The sequence below is a fragment of the Eschrichtius robustus genome, chromosome 4 (genome assembly GCF_028021215.1).
Source record: "Eschrichtius robustus isolate mEscRob2 chromosome 4, mEscRob2.pri, whole genome shotgun sequence".
NCBI classification, from domain to species: domain Eukaryota; kingdom Metazoa; phylum Chordata; class Mammalia; order Artiodactyla; family Eschrichtiidae; genus Eschrichtius; species Eschrichtius robustus.
The window spans coordinates 40141600-40162048 of NC_090827.1; the positions used below are offsets into that span (position 1 = coordinate 40141600).

Here is a 20449-nt window from a genome sequence, read left to right on the forward strand (position 1 = left end):
CCTGTGAAGCCATTTGGTCCTGGACTTTTGTTTGTTGGAAGATTTTTAATCACAGTTTCAATTTCATTACTTGTGATTGGTCTGTTCATATTTTCTGTTTTTCCTGGTTCAGTCTTGGAAGGCTATACCTTTCTAAGAATTCGTCCATTTCTTCCAAGTTGTCCGTTTTATTGGCATAGATTTGCTTGTACTAGTTTCTTAGGATGCTTTGTATTTCTGCGGTGTCTGTTGTAACTTCTCCTTTTTCATTTCTAATTTTATTGATTTGAGTCCTCTCCCTCTTTTTCTTGATGAGTCTGGCTAATGGTTTATCAATTTTGTTTATCTTCTCAAAGAACCAGCTTCTAGTTTTATTGATCTTTGCTATTGTTTTTTTTGTCTCTATTTCATTTATTTCTGCTCTGATCTTTATGATTTCTTTCCTTCTGGTAACTTTGGGTTTTGTTTGTTCTTCTTTCTCTAGTTCCTTCAGGTGTAACATTAGATTGTTTGAGATTTTTCTTGTTTCTTGATGTAGGCTTGTATAGCTATAAACTTCCCTCTTAGAACTGCTTTTGCTGCATCCCATAGGTTTTGGATTGTTGTGTTTTCATTGTCATTTGTCTCTAGGTATTTTTTGATTTCCTCTTTGATTTCTTCAGTGATCTCTTGGTTATTCAGTAACGTATTGTTTAGCCTCCATGTGTTTGTGTTTTTTTACGTTTTTTTCCCTGTAATGCATTTCTAATCTCATAGCGTTGTGGTCAGAAAAGATGCTTCATATGATTTCAATTTTCTTAAATTTACCAAGGCTTGATTTGTGACCCAAGATGTGATCTATCCTGGAGAATGTTCCGTGCGCACTTGAAAAGAACGTGTAATCTACTGTTTTTGGATGGAATGTCCTATAAATATCAATTAAATCTATCTGGTCTATTGTGTCATTTAAAGCTTCTGTTTCCTTATTAATTTTCTGTTTGGATGGTCTGTCCATTGGCGTAAGTGAGGTGTTAAAGTCCCCCACTATTACTGTGTTACTGTCAATTTCCTCTTTTAGAGCTGTTAGCAGGTGCCTTATGTATTGAGGTGCTCCTATGTTGGGTGCATATATATTTATAATTGTTATATCTTCTTCTTGGATTGATCCTTTGATCATTACATAGTGTCCTTCCTTGTCTCTTGTAACGTTCTTTATTTTAAAGTCTATTTTATCTGATATGAGTATTGCTGCTCCAGCTTTCTTTTGATTTCCGTTTGCATGGAATATCTTTTTCCATTCCCTCACTTTCAGTCTGTATGTGTCCCTAGGTCTAAAGTGGGTCTCTGGTAGACAGCATATATATGGGCCTTGTTTTTGTATCCATTCAGCAAGCCTGTGTCTTTTGGTTGGAGCATTTAATCCATTCATGTTTAAGGTAATTATCGATATGTGTGTTCCATTTACCATTTTCTTGATTGTTTTGGGTTTGTTTTTTAGGTCCTTTTCTTCTCTTGTGTTGCCCACTTAGAGAAGTTCCTTTAGCAATTGTTGTAGAGCTTGTTTGGTGGTGAATTCTCTTAGCTTTTGCTTATCTGTAAAGCTTTTGATTTCTCCATCGAATCTGAATGAGCTCCTTGCCATGTAGAGTAATCTTGGTTGTAGGTTCTTCCCTTTCATCACTTTAAGTATATCATGCCACTCCCTTCTGGCTTGCAGAGTTTCTGCTGAGAAATCAGCTGTTAACCTTATGGTTAACTCCCTTGTATGTTATTTGTCGTTTTTCCGCTGCTGCTTTCAATAATTTTTCTTTGTCTTTAATTTTTCCAATTTGATTTCTATGTGTCTCAACGTGTTTCTCTGTGGGTTTATCCTGTATGGGACTCTCTGCACTTCCTGGACATGGGTGGCTATTTCCTTTCCCATGTTAGGGAAGTTTCGACTATAATCTCTTCAAATATTTTCTCTGGTCCTTTCTCTCTCTCTTCTCTTTCTGGGATCCCTATAATGTGAATGTTGTTGCGTTTAATGTTGTCCCAGAGGTCTCTTAGGCTGTCTTCATTTCTTTTCATTCTTTTTTCTTTTTTCCGTTCCGCAGCAGTGAATTCCACCATTCTGTCTTCCAGGTCACTTATCCGTTCTTCTGCCTCAGTTATTCTGCTATTGATTCCTTCTAGTGTAGTTTTCATTTCAGTTATTTTATTGTTCATCTCTTTTTGTTTGTTCTTTAATTCTTCTAGATCTTTGTTAAACATTTCTTGCATCTTCTCGATCTTTGCCTCCATTCTTTTTCTGAGGTCCAGGATCATCTTCACTATCATTATTCTGAATTCTTTTTCTGGAATGTTGCCTATCTCCACTTCATTTAGTTCTTTCTCTGGGGTTTTACGTTGTTCCTTCATCTGGTACATAGCCCTCTGCCTTTTCATCTTGTCTATCTTTCTGTGAATGTGGTTTTTGTTCCACAGGCTGCAGGATTGTAGTTCTTCTTGCTTCTGCTGTCTGCCCTCTGGTGGATGAGGCTAACTAAGAGGTTGTGGAAGTTTCCTGATGGGAGGGACTGGTGGTGGGTAGAGCTGACTGTTGCTCTGGTCGGCAGAGCTCAGTAAAACTTTAATCCACTTGTCTGCTGATGCGTGGGGCTGGGTTCCCTCCCTGTTGGTTGTTTGGCCTGAGGCAACCCAACACTGGAGCCAGGCTCTTTGGTTGGTCTAATCGCAGACTTTGGGAGGGCTCATGCCAAGGAGTACTTCCCAGAACTTCTGCTGCCAGTGTCCTTGTCCCTTGGTGAGCCACAGCTGCCCCCCGCCTCTGCAGGAGACCCTCCAACACTAGCTGGTAGGTATGGTTCAGTCTCCTATGGGGTCACTGCTCCTTCCCCTGGCTCCCGATGCACACACTACTTTGTGGGTGCCCTCCAAGAGTGGAGTTTCTGTTTCCCCCAGTCCTGCCGAAGTCCTGCAATCCAATCCTGCTAGCCTTCAAAGTCTGATTCTCTAGGAATTCTTCCTCCCGTTGCCCGACTCCCAGATTGGGAAGCCTGATGTGTGGCTCAGAACCTTCACTCCAGTGGGTGGGCTTCTGTGGTATACGTGTTCTCCAGTTTGTGAGTTAACCACCCAGCAGTTATGGGATTTGATTTTATTGTGATAGCACCCCTCCTACCTTCTCATTGTGGCTTCTCCTTTGTCTTTGCATGTGGGGTATCTGTTTTGGTGAGTTCCAGTGTTTTCCTGTCGATGATTGTTCAGCGGTTAGTTGTGATTCTGGTGTTTTTGAAAGAGGGAGTGAGAGCATGTCCTTCTACTCCGCCATCTTGAACCAATCTCCTTGCATTCTTTTATCATTAGAATTTCTTATGCCCTAGAATACTATCTTTTTTAATCCTCTTTAATCCCTTCTATGCATAATCAAAATCTTATTATTAGAGAGCTTGTTCATATGAAAACAATTTTAGGCGAAACTCATTATATGCTCCCCATTTAATAACATAAAGCCATATTTTGAGAAAATAACAGAAAATCCAGTGTTGTCTGCTTGTGGTGGGCAAAGCTGTGCCCTGAGTAGCAGGAGGCCCAGGATACAGTTACAGTTTGCCACCAACTAGTCAGGGAGGCTGAAATAATCCATATCCTATCTCAGATCATTGTTTCTTCAGATGCAGAGGGTATTTCAGGTTTTAACATTTTTGTCTAGGGCTCCACAGTGAAAGTGGACTTGTCTTCATTGTTGAGTTCATTTCAATTGCAGAAAACAAACTAAAAGTTCTATTTATGTGTTGAGAAAACACTGGAAAACCTTCAAAGTTCAAACTTCTAAAAATTAGTTAGATATGAGCATAGATAATATAGAACCAAATTATGATTTTCTTTCCTTTGAGATATGCCATCCTATTGTTATTAGTTTCATTTGTTGAGATGTAAATGAATATCAAGTAGAGGTTCTCATGTTTGTATAGTCTTCAGCTTTTAAGATCAGCCTCTGCATGCAGTCTGAAGGGGCTTCATTATCCCAAAGGAAGATTTTCAGACAAAAATCACATCCTCAGTCACAATTTTTTGTTACCATAGTGATAAGAAAAAAAAATGGAAAAAAAAAAAAAGCTAAAAATACCTGAACACATACAGACAGTTTTGGAACTTTGACCTACTTGGTGTCATACACTGACGAAGTTAATCAGTTTAATTAAGTACATATGGGTTAGGTGAAATATTCTACTGGATGAAAAAATGTGTAGGTTGCACATCTGGAGCTATTATCCACAATCAAATAAGTCAGTATGAATGAAGATGACTGACAATCCAAAATGCATAAAATCAGATTCTCTTAGCAGAAGCAAGCAAAAAACATTAATTTAGCTCCATTTCCCGTAAATTTTCTGTTTCTTTCCATTATTTTAGAATATCTCCATTTTAAATTAAAGCTTCTTATAAACCACTAGAATTTTTGAACTGGATGTAGCAGCATAATTGGACATATATTTTGAATTATGTTAGAGTGGCTTCTTTCTATAAAGGAAAGCTTCCCAATTTTAGGCATTATAATAAAAACAGTATGTTTTACACTAACTGTTCTTTTGAAAATTCTAGTTTTAATAAGAAATTTAATCGAGTAAATCATTTACAGAAAACCTACTATATTGCAAGGCATTATCTAGTCTGTGAAAGATCAATAAAAGGCAGTACTTGCTGTCAAGAATATTTTAACCATCTATCTAATTATGCTTTTGTAACACTGAACTTTTAAATTTTACTCCACATAGTAAATGGAAAGAGCATTGAACTTGACTTGAAGAGACCAGGGACAGTTTCTGCTCTCCTAATGAGCTTAAAAAGGTCTCTAAGTCTCAGTTCTCTCATTTGTAAAATGAACATAAATGAACATATCATCTTCTCTAGCACATAGGTCATTATGGTAAGCAAGAGATGATATGGGTGGAAACCAGTGGATAACATTCAATACAAAAATCTCTATAGAAATACATCATTCAACAATTAGGTTCAACATTTTAACATTTTCAAAATAAAAATTATGAAAATTATTTTTCATAATTATTTAAGTATACTTAAGAATTATTTAAGAATAATAATAGCAAACATTTATTGAGCACTTATAATGGGCCACATGTTTTACATTAATTATTTCATTTTAATCTCATTACAGCCCAATGACTTAGACAGTATTATCTTCCTTTTACATATATATAAAGTAAGGCATAGCAGAGATAAATAACTTGTCCAAAGACATACAGCTAGTAAGTGCTGGAATCAGGAAATAAATCCAGGCAAGCTAATACTAATCCATGCTCTAAACCTAAGCCTTTATGACATACTTCAAAATAATCAATGAAGGAAAATATCACTATGAAACTGTTAATTTGAAGAAAAACATATTTTAAATTACCAACACTAACCAGTATAAGTTTCTGAAATCCCTAATTGATTTTATTTTGCTACATTCAATTTTTTTAAATTTTATTATTATTTATTATAAAGAAAAATGGTAAGAATTTAAATGTACAACAGTAAATACAGAATACCCTTATGATAGGTTATTACTCTCTCATAAATAATGTTGTAAAAGATACTTATGGCTTGGAAATTAATGAGTATTGTTAAGCAAAAAAGTAGATTTTCAAATATTTAGAAAATTCCAATTTTCATAAAATTGTTATATGCATAGAAAAAAACTGGGAATGATGAACATCAAATGTTAATTGCTATTTGTTGGTAATTTTATATATTTCTATATTCCCAAATTTTCTATAATAAATATTTAATGTTTTTGTCAACAGGAAAAATTTGCTTAAACATCCAAAGTGAACTGGATGCTTCTCCAGACTGTGAACAAATATTTACCAAGAGTCTAGAAAACTTTTCTAGGTACTAGGGATTCAGCAGTGGCAAAGTAAAGTTCATACATAGGTAAAGAATTAGATAATTACACTAAGAACTAACAAAGGAAGAGAACTTCAACCTATAATGAAGCTTCAACCTTGTCACTCTGACATTAATCATACCTTCCTACTGGTATGTGGGCCCTTCACCTCTATTAAAAAAAAAAAGATCCTGAAATATTTTGTTTTGCTTGTTTATCTTTTCCTCTCAATTAAATTACGGATACATCATTCATCATCTCTAAACATGGCAGCCAGCCATGGCATTAGTGTGGACATAGAAAGAAACGCTGAGAAGAATCTTAAGGAGTTAAGGAAAATTCATTGAGATTTCCCATACCTTGGTGACAATTTCCTCTCCATTACTAATCTTTAGAGAAGGGAGAAATGTTGCTCCATTTAACTTATTAAATATTCCCAAACAAAAACAATATTATCCTTTCACTGATTGACTGTTCAGAAAAGAAATGATTTTCTAACTGTGAAAATCTATTGTATTGAAATAATTTATAATGTTTAAACATTTAAACTTGACTATGTTCTTTGGTAACAAATCTATTCAGCAGAAATCATTTTAGCATCAGTATTTAAAATACATGGTGGTTTAAAATATATCCTGACATAACTTATATTGTATCAAAACTACATTAAAAGCTTAAAAAGCTAAAGAATCTCTTCTACCTCTCTAAAAATAATTTTACCATATTAACTTCTTTTAACCTGTTCTTTTAATCTCTTCTTTCATAAATATTAAAATCAGGTTTTAAAAATTTGAAAAAAAGGGACTTATAAGATAAGCTTAATGAAAGTAAGAGAAGGAAGAAAAGAACAAAGGAGGAAAATAGGGAGGAAAGAAAGAAAGGAGAAAGCAAAAAATGAAATGAGAAACTACCTCTATGGACCAGGTCCCAAACCTCATCAATTTGCTGGTGCATTGGGAAATGACCACAGTCATTGAAGTACTTAAGGAGCTCACTTCTTTCTAATCCTTGCCAATCTTCTCTTTTAGCAAACATTGTTTCATAGACTACAAGGAAAAAAAGGTAAAATATTTTCTTTGTAAATAACATATCAAATATACACCCCACCTGAAAGTGTGATCTGGATTTGAAGACACTTTCACTCCAGTTTTATTTTGATGTCTGGAGATAAGCCTCCATGAGTGGAGTAGGACCATGTCAGCCTCCTGGGGCAGGCAGAGGAAGCGGGCATGCTTCTCCCTCCCCCACTCCAAAGGAGGGAAATTTGGTCTTGCTTCACCAAAGAGAATACTGGCATCCTCTGGCCTGGTTTACATGACAGTTGTCCATAGACTCTACATATATCAACGTTCAAACCACATCGTAAGACATAGCTCAGGGCTTCTAGGGGCCTGACTTCTGTTGATCCATTTCAGCATTCATTTTTTATTAGTTTTGATTAGGTTCCATAATTTTTTCATCTCTTTTTGACTTCTACCCACATTCTAACTATTTACTTGAATTGGTGATTCCACTTTGGACTGCTTATTCTACTGCTGATTTTGCCTTTAAAATATCTACTTTTTGGTAGCGTCATGCATTCCTACTTCCTACTTTAACGTCTTTTGTCACTCCTTGCTCAAGGCTTCCCCGGAAAATCATTCAGCCGGGCCAACCCTCACCTATTTCCCATACTTGGCATTAGACAGGGTTTAGATAATGACCAAGAGAACTGATGCACGTGTTTTGTAAGTGTAGTTCTCCATTTTACTTTTTTTTCAAAAAGGTGAAATTGAGTCTCCATTCTAAAGTATATGGATTAGCCCCATAAAGCTGATTGTTAATCAGCATTTACAAGTTGACAGGGTCTGTCCTCAGCACAGGTTTAGCTCTGAAATACGGGCTCCCAGTGACAAAGGGCACCAGAGTGGTTTCTAACAGAAGTTAATGTATCATCCCGACAATCAACCATATAGACTTCAATTTTCTATCCATTCACTCATCCACTCATTCAGTTGAGATGGTCAGTCATAAGACATCAACAAGTTCAAGAAGCATTTAGTGATTGTCTGAATATGAGTAGCTATTCCAGATTCTGAAACACAGCAGAAAATAAACATAAATGTCTATTTAGTATCTCTATGACTTTTTCTCTCTATTCTAACAAGCAAACTAGAGCAGTTGCTGTTGGTGTCTCCATTCATATTGCCTTGTCCCTTACATGTCTGTGCATGCTAACCTGATTTAAATTGCCAGCATCTGCATTTCATTGCCTAAGGGGTCCCTCTGGCTGCAGGACTCCACTCTGCCCACCTGTGCAGCAAGCCAGAAGTGCCAGGCGATCAAGGCTCCCACTGGAGCAGCCCTTCATCTCTGACTGGGGGAGTTGGTGGGTAAAGACACAGCACTTGAGGCAAGATGGCTACACTGTTCCCTAGAGGGATTAAGCTCTGGTTGCCCACAGGGTAATCTGCTGGATGATGCACCTTTTTCTTCCTTCCATCTCTTCCTTGACTCATTTCTCCATTCTGCTAACAGTATTTCCCCAAATAAGACAGTTGTACTCCCTCTCACTTTTTAAAGGATTAAGTAAAAGAAGCCCCAGCAGTTTCCTAATGAAAGAAGAGTTTTCTCTTTCTCTGCCTCTCTCACTTGTTTTCTCTTTCTGCCTTTTCATCTCTCAAATACTTTGCTCCTTCCTGCTTTTTTCTCTAGAAACCAGGCTGTTGGACTGGGGAAACTGATCAGAGTCCCATGACATACATAGAATCTCTTTCTCTCTCTGGCTTCTTCCTTCCTCAACCTCTAGCCACCGAAAAGGAGGCATTTTAACTCAAAGAATTCTGGTTATTGATAAATATTTTTGGTACATAATTTTAGCATAATTAATAAGCTTAATGAAAACTATCCTTTCAAAAAATATTTTTGAGCCCTTCTGATAAACCAAGCATTTGTTAACAGTGGGTATGTATTAATGAACATAACAGACACTGTTCTTGTCTTCATGGAACTTACAGTCCACTATAAAATAAACATTTTATGACTAGCTGAAACTACCAAAAATGTAGCACTTTTACTTTATAAGGCAATAAGTTGCTGATCCCAATTAAATATAATTTACTTGGATCATTTTGTTGTTGTAGTTTTGTTTCGTTTTTAAAGAAAAGTTACAAAAGCTGCTGTTGGTTTTTTTTAATAAATTTATTTATTTTTGGCTGCGTTGCGTCTTCGTTGCTGCACACAGGCTTTCTCTAGTTGCGGCAAGCGGGGGCTACTCTTCGTTGCAGTGAGCAAGCTTCTCATTGCGGTGCACATGTTGTGGAGCATGGGCTCTAGGCGCGTGGGCTTCAGTAGTTGCAGCATGCAGGCTCAGTAGTTGTGGCTCGTGAGCTCTAGAGCACAGGCTCAGCAGTTGTGGAGCACGGGCTTAGTTGCTCAGCAGGTGAATTCTTAACCACTGTGCCACCAGGGAAGTCCCATCCAAGAATTCTTAAATGGAACACAATGATGACAGGGAACCAAGCAAATGTTCACCTTGTATGAGCATCAGTTACTCCCTGTACCCTCACACAGTGACATCCATGGGAGTTACTTCTTGCTCCCAGGCTATTATGTTCCAGCTCCTAGGGTTTTCTGTTTTTTGAAGTTGTGTCTCATCCTTCACAGACTATCAGAAGTCAACTCACAGCCTCCTCTCCAATGTTCTAATTTCAGGATTCTAAGTTTCTATGGGCCTTCACTTTGCTGAACGTCCCGACCCCCAGCGTGTCCCCCAAGATGTAGGGGCCGATCTTCACCCACCCGTCGTGTTTCTGCTTCTTGGCTGTTGCCATCTTTCTCCAGGAACTGAGTCTGCACATGCAAAAGCAGTTTTAAGTTTAAAACAAACTCGAGAAGGAGATACAGAAATTTCTCATAAATCCTTTACCCCCCAACTCAAGCATAATTCCCCCCCCCCATTATCAATTATTAATCAATGCACCAACTCCAGAGCGGTGAGTTTGTTACCAAGAGTAAACCTACACTGACACATCATAATCACTAAAGCCAGTAGTTTACCTTGGTGTTGTACATTCTTTGGGTTTGGACAAATGTATAATAACATGTATCCATCACTGTACAAAATAGTTTCATGGTCCTAAAACTCCTCTGTGCTTGCTGATTCATCCTTCCCCCCACTCCATCCCACCCCAGGCAACCATCGATCTTTTTATTTTCTCCACAGTTTCGCCTTTTCCAAAATGTCAGATAGTTGGAATCATACAGAATGTAGCCTTTTCAGATTGGCTTCTTTCAGTTAGTAATATGCACTTAAGGTTCCTCCATTTCTTTTCATGGCTTAACAGCTCATTTCTTATTATAACGAAATGATATTCACTGTCTGGGTGCACCAGTTTATTTATCCATTCACCTACTAATGGAGGGAAAAGCTTGGAAGGTTGCTTCCAAGCTTTGGCAATTATGAAAATGCTGCTATAGATATCCATGTGTAGGGTTTGTGTGGACATAAATCCCCTGTGGCTAACCACCAAGGAGAATGATTGCTGGATTGTATGGTAGGAGTACGTTTAATTTTATAAAAAAAACACCAAACTGTCTTTCAAAATGGCTGTATCATTTTGCTTTCCCACCAACAACGAATAGCAGTGCCTGCTGCTCCACATCCTTGCCAGTGTTTGGTGCTGTCAGTGTTCTGGATTTTGGCCATTTTAATAGGTGTGTAGTGGTATCTCTTTGTTGTTTTAATTTGCACTTCCCTGATGACAAATGCTGTGGAACATCATTCCATATGCTTATTTGTTATCTGTACTGAGGTCTCTGTTGAGATCTTTGACCCATATTTTAATCAAGTTTTTTGCTTTCTTATTGTTGACTTTTAAGAGTTCCTTGTGTATTTCAGATAACAGTTCTTTATTAGATATGTCTTTTGCAAATATTTTCTTTCAGTATGTGGCTTGTCTTCCCATTCTCTTGATACTGTCTTTCACAGCGCAAAAGTTCATTTTAATGTAGCCTAGTTTATCAATTATTTTTTTAATGAGCCATGTCTTTGGTGTTGTATCTAAAAAGTCACCATATCCAAGATCATCTAGGTTTTCTCCTATGTTACCTCCTAGGAGTTTTATAGTTTTGCATTTTACATTTAGGTCTATGATTCATTTTGAGTTAATTTTGTGAAGTGTGTAAAGTCTGTGTTTAGATTTATTTTTTTACACATGGATGCCCAGTTAGTCCAGCACCATTTGTTGAAAAGATTATCTTTGCCCTATTATATTGCCTTTGTTCTTTTGTCAAAGACCAGTTGACTATATTTATAGGGGTCTGTTTCTGGGCTCTCTATTCTGTTCCACTGATATATTTGTCTATTCTTTCACCAATACCACACTTGAACTTGTAGCCTTATCATAAATCTTGAAGTCAGATAGCATCAGTCCTCCAATTTTGTTCTTCTTCAATATTGTGTTGCCTATTCTAGTCTTTTGCCTCTCCATATAAACTTTAGAATCATTTTGGTGGTGTCCACAAATTAACTTGCTGAGATTTTGAATGTGACTGCATTAAATCTATAGATCAAGTTAGGAAGAATAGACATGTTTACAATATTGAGTCTACCTATCCGTTAACATGGAATATCTATCCATTTATTTAGTTCTTTGATTTTGTTCACTGGAGTCTTGTAGTTTTCCTCATAAAGATCTTATACATATTTTGTTATCTTTATACCTAAGTATTTCATTTTTGGAGGGTACTAATGTAAATGGTAGTGTGTTTTTAATTTCAAAGTCTACTTGTTCATTGTTGGTATCTAGGAAAGCAATTAACTTTTGTATATTAACCTTGTATCCTGCAACCTTGATATAAATGGCTTGCTAGTTCCAGAGGGTTTTTTGTCAATTCTTTCAGATTTGCTACACAAATGATCATATGATCTGCAAACAAAGATAGTTTTCTTTCTTCCCAATCTGTATGCCTTTATTTCCTTTTCTTGCTTTATTGCATCAGCAAGAACTTCCAGTATGATGTTGAAAAGAAGTGGTGAGAGAGAGTGGGGGGAGAGGATATCCTTGCCATGTACCTGATCTTAGTAGGAAAACTCTGAGTTACTCACGTTAGGTATGATGTTAGCTGTAGTTTTTTTGTAGATAGTGTTTATCAAGTTGAGAAAGTTCCTCTCTATTTCCTGTTTACTGAGAGTTTTTATTATGAATGGGTGTTGGATTTTGCCCAACTATGTAGTGGATTCATCTATTTCTCCTTGCAGTTCTATCAGTTTTTGCCTCACATAGTTTGATGCTATGTTGTTAGGCAGATACACAATTACAATTGTTAATGTCTTCTTGGAGAATTGACCCCTTTACCATTATGTAATGCTCTTCTTCACCTTTGATAACTTTCTTTAATTTGCAGTCTGCTCTGTCTGAAATTAATATAGCTGCTCCTGCTTTATCTTGATTATTGTTAGCATGGTACATTTTTCTCCATCCATTTACTTTTAACCTATATATGTCTTTATATTTAAAGTGGGTTTCTTGTAGACAGCATACCATTGGGTTGTGTTTTTTGATCCACTCTGACAATGTCTGTCTTTTAATTGGTGGATTTAGATCATTTAACCTTCAAAGTGATTACTGACACATTTGGATTCATATCTACTATATCCGATAGGTTTTCTATTTGTTGCCCTTGTTCTTTGTTCTTATTTTTCTCTGCCTTTTGTAGTTTTAATTGAGGATTTTATATGTTTCTATTTTCTCTCATTTCAAAGCATATCTATTATACTTTTTTTTTTTTTTACTTTTTTTTTAATGGTTGCCCTGGAGTTCACAACATACATTTATAGCTAATCTAAATCCACTTTCAAATAACACTATCTTACTTCATGGGTAGTGCAAATACCTTACAATAACAAAATAATCCTAATTCCTCCCTCCCATCCCTTGTATAATTGCTGTCATTCACTTCACTTATACATACATGTACATATATTAGCATATATAATTATACCTAAGCTACATATGTATATTGTAATTGAGTATATTGTCAGTATTATTTTGAACATGTTATCTGTAAGATCACTTAGGAATAAGAAAAATAAATATTTTATTTTGCCTTCTTATTTCTTCTTCAGTGCTCTTCTTTACTTTTTGTAGTCTGAGTTTCTGACCTATATTATTTCCCCTCTCTCTAAGAAATTTCTTTTAACACTTTTTGCAAGGCAGATATACTGGCAACAAATTCCCTCAATTTTTGTTTGTCTGAGAAAGTCCTTCATTTTTTTTAAGTATAATTTTTAAAGGTACAGAATTCTGGGTTGGTGTTTTATTTCTCTCAACACTTTAACTATTTCATGCCATTCTTCTTACTTGCATGGTTTTGGATAAGTCAAATGTTAATTCTTTCTTTTTTTTTTCTCTAGAGGCCAGATGTCTTCCCCATCTGGCTTCTTTCAGAATTTTTTTCTTTAGTTTAATTTTCTATAGTTTGAAGATGATATGCCTAGGTGTAGTTTTTTAGAATTTACTCCACTTGGTGTTCTCTGGGCTTCATGGATCTGTGGTTTGGTGTCTGACATTAATTTGGGGAAATTCTCAGTTATTCTTGTTATAAATATTTCTTCTGTTTCTTTCTTCTCCCTCTGGTATTCCCATATGTTACTCCTTTTGTAGTTGCCCCACAGTCCCTGGATACTTTGTTCTGTTTTTTATTTCAGTCTTTGTTCTCTTTGTTTTTCAGTGTTCAAGGATTCTATTGATACAATTTCTAGCTCAGAGAATCTTTCCTCAGCCACCTTTCCAAGAAGCCCATCAGAGGCATTCTTCATTTGTTACAGTATTTTTTATTTTTATCATTTCTTTGGGGTTCTTTCTTGGGATTTCCATCTCTCTGCCTACCTTCCCCATCTGTTCTTGCATGCTGTCTATTTTATGCATAATTAGCATATTTAATCATAGTTGTTTTAAATTCTCAGTCTGATAATTCCAACATCCCTGCCACGTCTGGTTCTGATGTTTGCTTTGTCTTTACAAATTGTGTTTTTTGTGTCTTTGTATACCTTGTAGTACACATGTAGCTAGTCATGACATATTGGGTAAAAGAAACTGCTGTAAAAAGGTCTTTAGTAATGTGGTGATAAGGTTCTGGGGGAGAGGAAGTGTTCTAATGATTAGGTCTCAGTGTCTTATGGAGCCTATGTCTCTGGACTGTGAACTTCATGAATGTTTCCCAGTTTTTATCTTCCCCGTTAGGTGGGACAGGATGGTCAGAGTGGACTGGAGTTGGGTATTTCCCTTCCACAGGTTTAATTAGGCTCTGATAATACCCAGCAGGTTAGGCTCTGGTTAATTAGTTTCCCCTGAAGGCAGGCCTTGTTAAGAAGAATGGAGTGCTCTGGCATATTTCAAAATGGTTCGTTTTCTCATATTTACTGTGGGAATCTGATTGAGCTCCTGGAGGTAAATATCACAGTATTGTGGAGGCCCCTTTATGACTGGATCCTCTGGAATTTTTAACTCTCAGAATTGTGCTCCAGCCATTTGTCAATTACAGTTCATTTTTCTTACCCCAGCACTGGTTCCCGCATCGGATTCTGCTCATGAGTCTCTGCTCTGGTAAGCTGTGACTTGGTATGCCTATCTCTCCAATCTTAGGGGCAGCAGTTTGCCCTGTGTCTCCCCTCTTTTACGAACCCAAGAAGAGTTGTTGATTTTTTAAGCTGTTCAGCTTTTTTACTTGTTGTTAAGATAGAGTGTTGACTTCCAAGCTCCTTACATACAGAAGCAGAAACCAGAAGTCCTCATTTATTTATTTTTTAATCAAGAAACAGACTGTAATATCCATCTTAATCAAGCAATAATAAATTCATTAAATATAATAAAAATCAGGATCTCTGAAAGTTAAGATAGAAATTGGAAAACCTGTTCTTCACGTAGAATTTCAACACTAATAAGCAACATGTAATGGATATCTGTTGTTTAGTCTGCTCAGTGTCCTTTAACTGTTCTTCTGTTATAAATATATAGTTTTCCTTTGGGAAGCTACTCCCTCCCCCCAATGAATATAGTTTCTATGCAACTCCCAAGCAAATTTCTTTGCCCTACCAAGGCAAAGTGTTGGACACATAACTCACGCTAAACCAACCTAGAATTTGAATTTAAAGCTCAAGAATAAAAAGTCACAAAGTGATAGCATCTTTTCTATCTCCCAGAGGCAAACAGAGATTGCCCCTTATTTTTTGCTCCTTAGATCTCTGGAGCAGCTCTGGTTCATGTTCTTTCTGAAATCTGATTCTTTAGCTATCTTTCCTTTAAATTTCCTTTTTGTTTAGCCAGAATGAGATCCTAATAAATTAGTCCACATATACATCACCTTAAAAAGTAAATAGCTTGCAGCAATAAAAATATCACCTACTTGTGTTGTCTATGGGTAATTATATGTAAATTATATGTAAATTATTAATGGTTAAAATAATTCCAAACCTAAAATCAAATCAGAAATGACAGCATCACCTACATTTTTTTCTGTCCATCCATTCCTCTAGCTCTGTAAGGTTTATAATTTGTCTCGTCCTCCAAAGACCAAGTCGATATTTAACACGATGGATTAGTCTGCAATACATGTTTATAACTGTTCTCAAATCTGGTCCATGATACAAAGCCTATAAAACAGCAATATAGACAGTTGAACTCTTTATATATTTCTGCTATTTATATTTAATCTGATTTTGCCTTATTCATTTCATCTATCTCACCCAGTTTCTCAGATTATGATGTATTTTATTTATGTTTTTAAATAAGATTGGTTAAATACATGCATTATAGAGTGGGTTAATCTCTCTAAAGTTCAGAGAACATCATTTTGAGTTGCTCTGTTATCACATACTCATACTTCCCGTATAAAAGAGGTTTTGGTGATGGGTGATAGAAGCTTCCTAGGTTGGTATACAGATTTTTATAATATGTAGCCCACTTAGCCAGAAAAAAAAATAAAAGTTTTATTAAGGCATTACTCTGTAATGGATGATTCTTACCTAAGCTATCCACTCTGGGTGCTCAAATCCTTGTATTTTCTTTCTTTTGAAAATTATATATTTATGTATTGTACCTATTTTTCACTGGATATTTTCAGATTTTACTTGTTGATTTCTAAAAACAACTCAATATTAAAGAAAGTAATCCTTTTCAGCATATGTGCAAATGTTGTTCTGTCAGTTTACCTTTAATCTGTGACTATATTTTTCTGTATGTTCATTTTATACATTCTACTATAATAAATTTTTTTAATTAAAGTATAAAAATTCATCTATTTCAGGTTTTTTTTTCTTTTTGGTTTTGTAAACAGCCAGTTCCATTTTATTTACCAATTCAAATATTTTTACATTTTACATTTTCTAGCTCATTAATTTCTCTACTTATCTTTATTAATTCCTTTTTTTAAAGGTTTATTTTCTCCTTCTTGGCTTCTTGAATTAAAGACTTAATTAACCTATTTTCATTAATTTTTTACAAATGTACTGAAGTTCATGAAATTTCTTGAGTCCACTTTCTTTTGATGTGTTTTGCATACCATCATACAACACTAAAAACACTAAAGCATAAAATATTTAAATAACTTTGCCATGGTCCTATAGTTAGTAAATTGCAGAATTGGTTCTGAATTCAAAATAGGGACACTTCAGAGCCCACACTTAATTATATAAGTATTCCTCTTAATTTACTTGAATTTCATATTTTTCACCCATTCTGTAAATTTTTGTTTTGGTTTCTTTCCTAGTATATTTATTATTACACTTATGATTGTTCTTGCTCTTATTTATTTTCTGTTTTGTGTGATTCTTGGAAGGTTGTTTTTATTATTTTATTTTTCTTCACCTTTTTTAAACACTATGTTTAAGCCTATATTTTTTAATTTATCAAAACTATCAATGAAATAATATTTCTTGATTTACCTAAATAAAAAATCTCACTACTTTCCTTTTCTCCTTCCATCTGAATTCCATCAGAATCAGGCAGATTCTGAATGTTTGCTAAGGTCCTTCAACACTTAATAACATTTTCCAGTGTGTATTTTTAATCTGCCTTTTGTTCAATAGGCTCTTGTCATTTTGTTGTTGTTGTTTTGTTTTGTTTTAAATAATGCATTGGTCACACTTTTTTTTATGGTTTCTATTTTTTTTTAACATCTTTATTGGAGTATAATTGCTTTACAATGGTGTGTTAGTTTCTGCTGTATAACAAAGTGAATCAGTTATACATATACATATATCCCCATATCTCTTCCCTCTTGTGTCTCCCTCCCTCCCACCCTCCCTATCCCACCCCTCTAGGTGGTCACAAAGTACCGAGCTGATCTCCCTGTGCTATGTGGCTGCTTCCCACTAGCTATCTATTTTACATTTGGTAGTGAGGTGGATGGACCTAGAGTCTGTCATACAGAGTGAAGTAAGTCACACTTTTGGAGCACTCTCCATCATGTGAATCTTAGCAGAAGGCATAACTCACTTCCTACAATTTGAAGCCACAAATCAGTTGCTCATGATCCAAGCCTCCTCTGTTGCTGGGATGCAGACATGTGACAAAGCTTCCTCCATTATCTGCACCAGACTCAGGTTTTGACTCAAAACTAATAATGCTTTTAAAAGTGAAACAAACAGTGAGAAATCTATTTGTGTGGTAAAGTAACCGTGGCAGCAATATCCATTTTCCAAGGGTAGTATTGGTGGAAGCAGAACAGGATTCAGCATTTGCAACAGACTCTGTGCAGGATTTGACTGGAGTCTAAGGAGTTATCTAGGCTAGCCTTCATCATGTTCCTGAGCTTAATTCTTCAGACCTCTGCTCAATATTCTACTCAATACCTTTCTGCTTAAATCTGCCAGTAGGTTTCTTTTGCTAATCATTAAGAATCAAGCATTGTTTTAATTGTATTCTTAGAACATGAGGCAAAAGGTCCCTGCTTGGAGTGCTGCTTAGTTGAATGATGACATTTGCTAAGAGAGCAGGGGCATTTGGTCAGTCACCAAACCCAATATGAGTGTTTTTCCTCCGAATTTAATAAATCCTCTTTTGTGGACACAACCTGTCTTGTGAAGAAACCCTTCTCAGATCTGAGGCATTCAGAAGGCTACCTAGGAGGTTTTCATGGTTAAGAAGTTGGGTCAGAGAAAATGGCAATGGTCCATCTGTGTGGTTCTTATTATAGCAAGCCTCTCTGCCAGCCTTCTGTACAGAAATATGCCTCAGTTATGATGCTATGTCATCTCAGTATGTGAATCTTTCACCATATTTCTAAACGTTTCTCAAGACAGAATTAATCAGAAAAATGTACAAATTGATATTTACAACAGCAATATTGAAATAAAAGACAATGCAAATTACTGATTATAATTTTCCAATCCATGTTGATTTAAAGTGTAAATGTATCATGCTTATCGTACATCAGGATTTAAAATTTTTTTTCCAAATATATGTCAGCTTTTTATTTGATATGGTCATGTCTTTTTTTAAAGTAATGGATTGATTGCTTGTTGGGAGAATTCCATTACCATATGATACTTAGTGGGACTTAATTTCTTTGATTACTAGCAAGAGTAGCTTCTTTCATGTTTACTAGCCATTTATGTTTCTCCTACTGTGAAGTACTAGTTCTTCTACCTATTTTTGCCTAGGCCTTCATTCCTAGCAGCATTGGAAATCACTGATCTAACCCTCTTTATTATACTGTGTCTGAACTTCCTTGATCTAGCATATTCTGGTTTTCTTCATACCTCTCTAGCTATGGAATTCATTTGTGGAATCCTCATCTCTGCCTTCCCCCTTGAGCATTGGTATTTCTCACTCTTGCCTTTACATGCCTCTCTCCTTACTTTACATATGCTCTCTGGACAATGACATCAATTCCAATGGCTCTAGACAGTATCACTAATAATGATTCTCAAATCTATGGATGAGGGCAGAGTACAGAGGGCATCCTTGGTCAGGGAGCTGAATCAAAATGTGTAGAAAAGATTTCCCAGATTTCACATCCTCTCATCCCATTCACCATCATGTTGAAAATAATTTATTCAAAAACATGTGCCAGGAAAGTTCTAGACCTTGTGGAGTAGTGAACAGAAAAGACAAAATTCCTGTCTCACAATGAGTTACATTCTGATGGAAGGAACAATAATCCAATAAACAAATATGTATGTACAGATGGCAGTCCGTGGTATGAAGAACAATAGTGTTTTAAATGGAATAGGGAGTGACCAGAGTGTTATTTTTTATAGGGTAGTATGGGGCAGGCTTTTTGATAATGTAACAATGAACAGAAAGACGAATGAAATAAGAGAGCCATGCAGTCACTTGGGGAAAGAGCTTTCTCAGAGATAAAATGAGAATCATTGCTAAATTGATCCACTTTTATGGGTGGGATGGTTTTATATTCTTCTTCAGGTGTGTTAAGGTGGAAAAAGTTTAAGAACTACTGACGAACCTCAAATGTTTCCCTATGGCCCAGTCTTCCTTCTGAGCTTAGACTCATATACCCAACTGCTTCCCAGACATCTCAAGGATGTTCCACAGGCACTTCAAACTCAATGTTGAAAACTGGACTCTGTCTCCTTTCCTTTCCTCCCACCTCTCCTACTCACTCCTCCGAAGTTCTATATTTCACAATCATCCATCAGGTTGCCCAAGACAAAAACCTAGGATCCATTCCTGACTCCTCCAGTTCCCTTATCTCCAAATCTAATCAAACCCAATGTCCTACCTACTGTGCATTTCTCCAACTTTACCCCAAGCCACCACCATCATGCACTGGATTACTGAAAAAGCATACTAGTTGTTCTTTCTCTAATTTTGCCACCTTCTTTCCCCAATTCATTGTCCAGAGTCAGTAATTTTTCTAAAATAAAAAATCTCTTCATGTCACTGACCTGCTTTAAAGTCATCCATTCCCATACACTAAGTATAAAGTATAAACTCCTTAGCATGGTTTTTAAGAACATTGTTAATCTGCTCCTACCTTCATCTTCCTCTACTGCCACTGTCCTCCCAACCAGCCCCCTAAATGTTCTGTATCACCTAAGGCTGTTGAGATTCCCTGGGCCTACAACTCTCTCAACCTCCCCGTCTACATGACAAAACACAACTACCCTTCATCCCCCAGATCTCAATTTGTTGACACTACCCCCACACCAGACACAGTCCTTTGGGTTCAGTGGTCTTTCTAAGTTCTCTAATAATACCTAAGACTTGGTTACCTCCATTTCTGTCTGGACTATTTGCTCTATGCACCAGGCAAGATATCAGATCTAGTAAATAGTAACTATGATCACATTTTTTAAAAAGTGTTCTGGAATACATTAATATAGTTCTCCCAGTACCTGAGAGTTAACACATTTATGTAATAAAACTATTCTGTACAAGGTCACCAGTGCCACAGGTCCATGAATGGGCTTCAGAATTTTCTTATTATTTCTTATTGGGGTTTTTTTTAGATAATGAGAGGAAATCCGTACTTTATCAAATTTTCAAAGGATTCTGTAACCCCCAAAAGAATAAAGACCACTGATCTATGCATGGGATATTAAAATTCAGATTTCCAGGATTTCTCCAATTTTACTTATTCAACAAATGTTTATTCAAAACCAATTTTGAA

At 36.1% G+C, this 20449-nt stretch overlaps 1 protein-coding gene across 1 annotated transcript in view; it reads right to left on the minus strand.

Annotated features, from left to right (window-relative positions):
• IQCM (IQ motif containing M) overlaps nt 1–20449 on the minus strand; it is a 371477-nt gene that overhangs the window by 199766 nt on the left and 151262 nt on the right. The window contains 2 exon segments of the mRNA XM_068541959.1: nt 6745–6879; nt 15323–15467. Coding sequence (XP_068398060.1) covers nt 6745–6879; nt 15323–15467 — 280 coding nt within the window.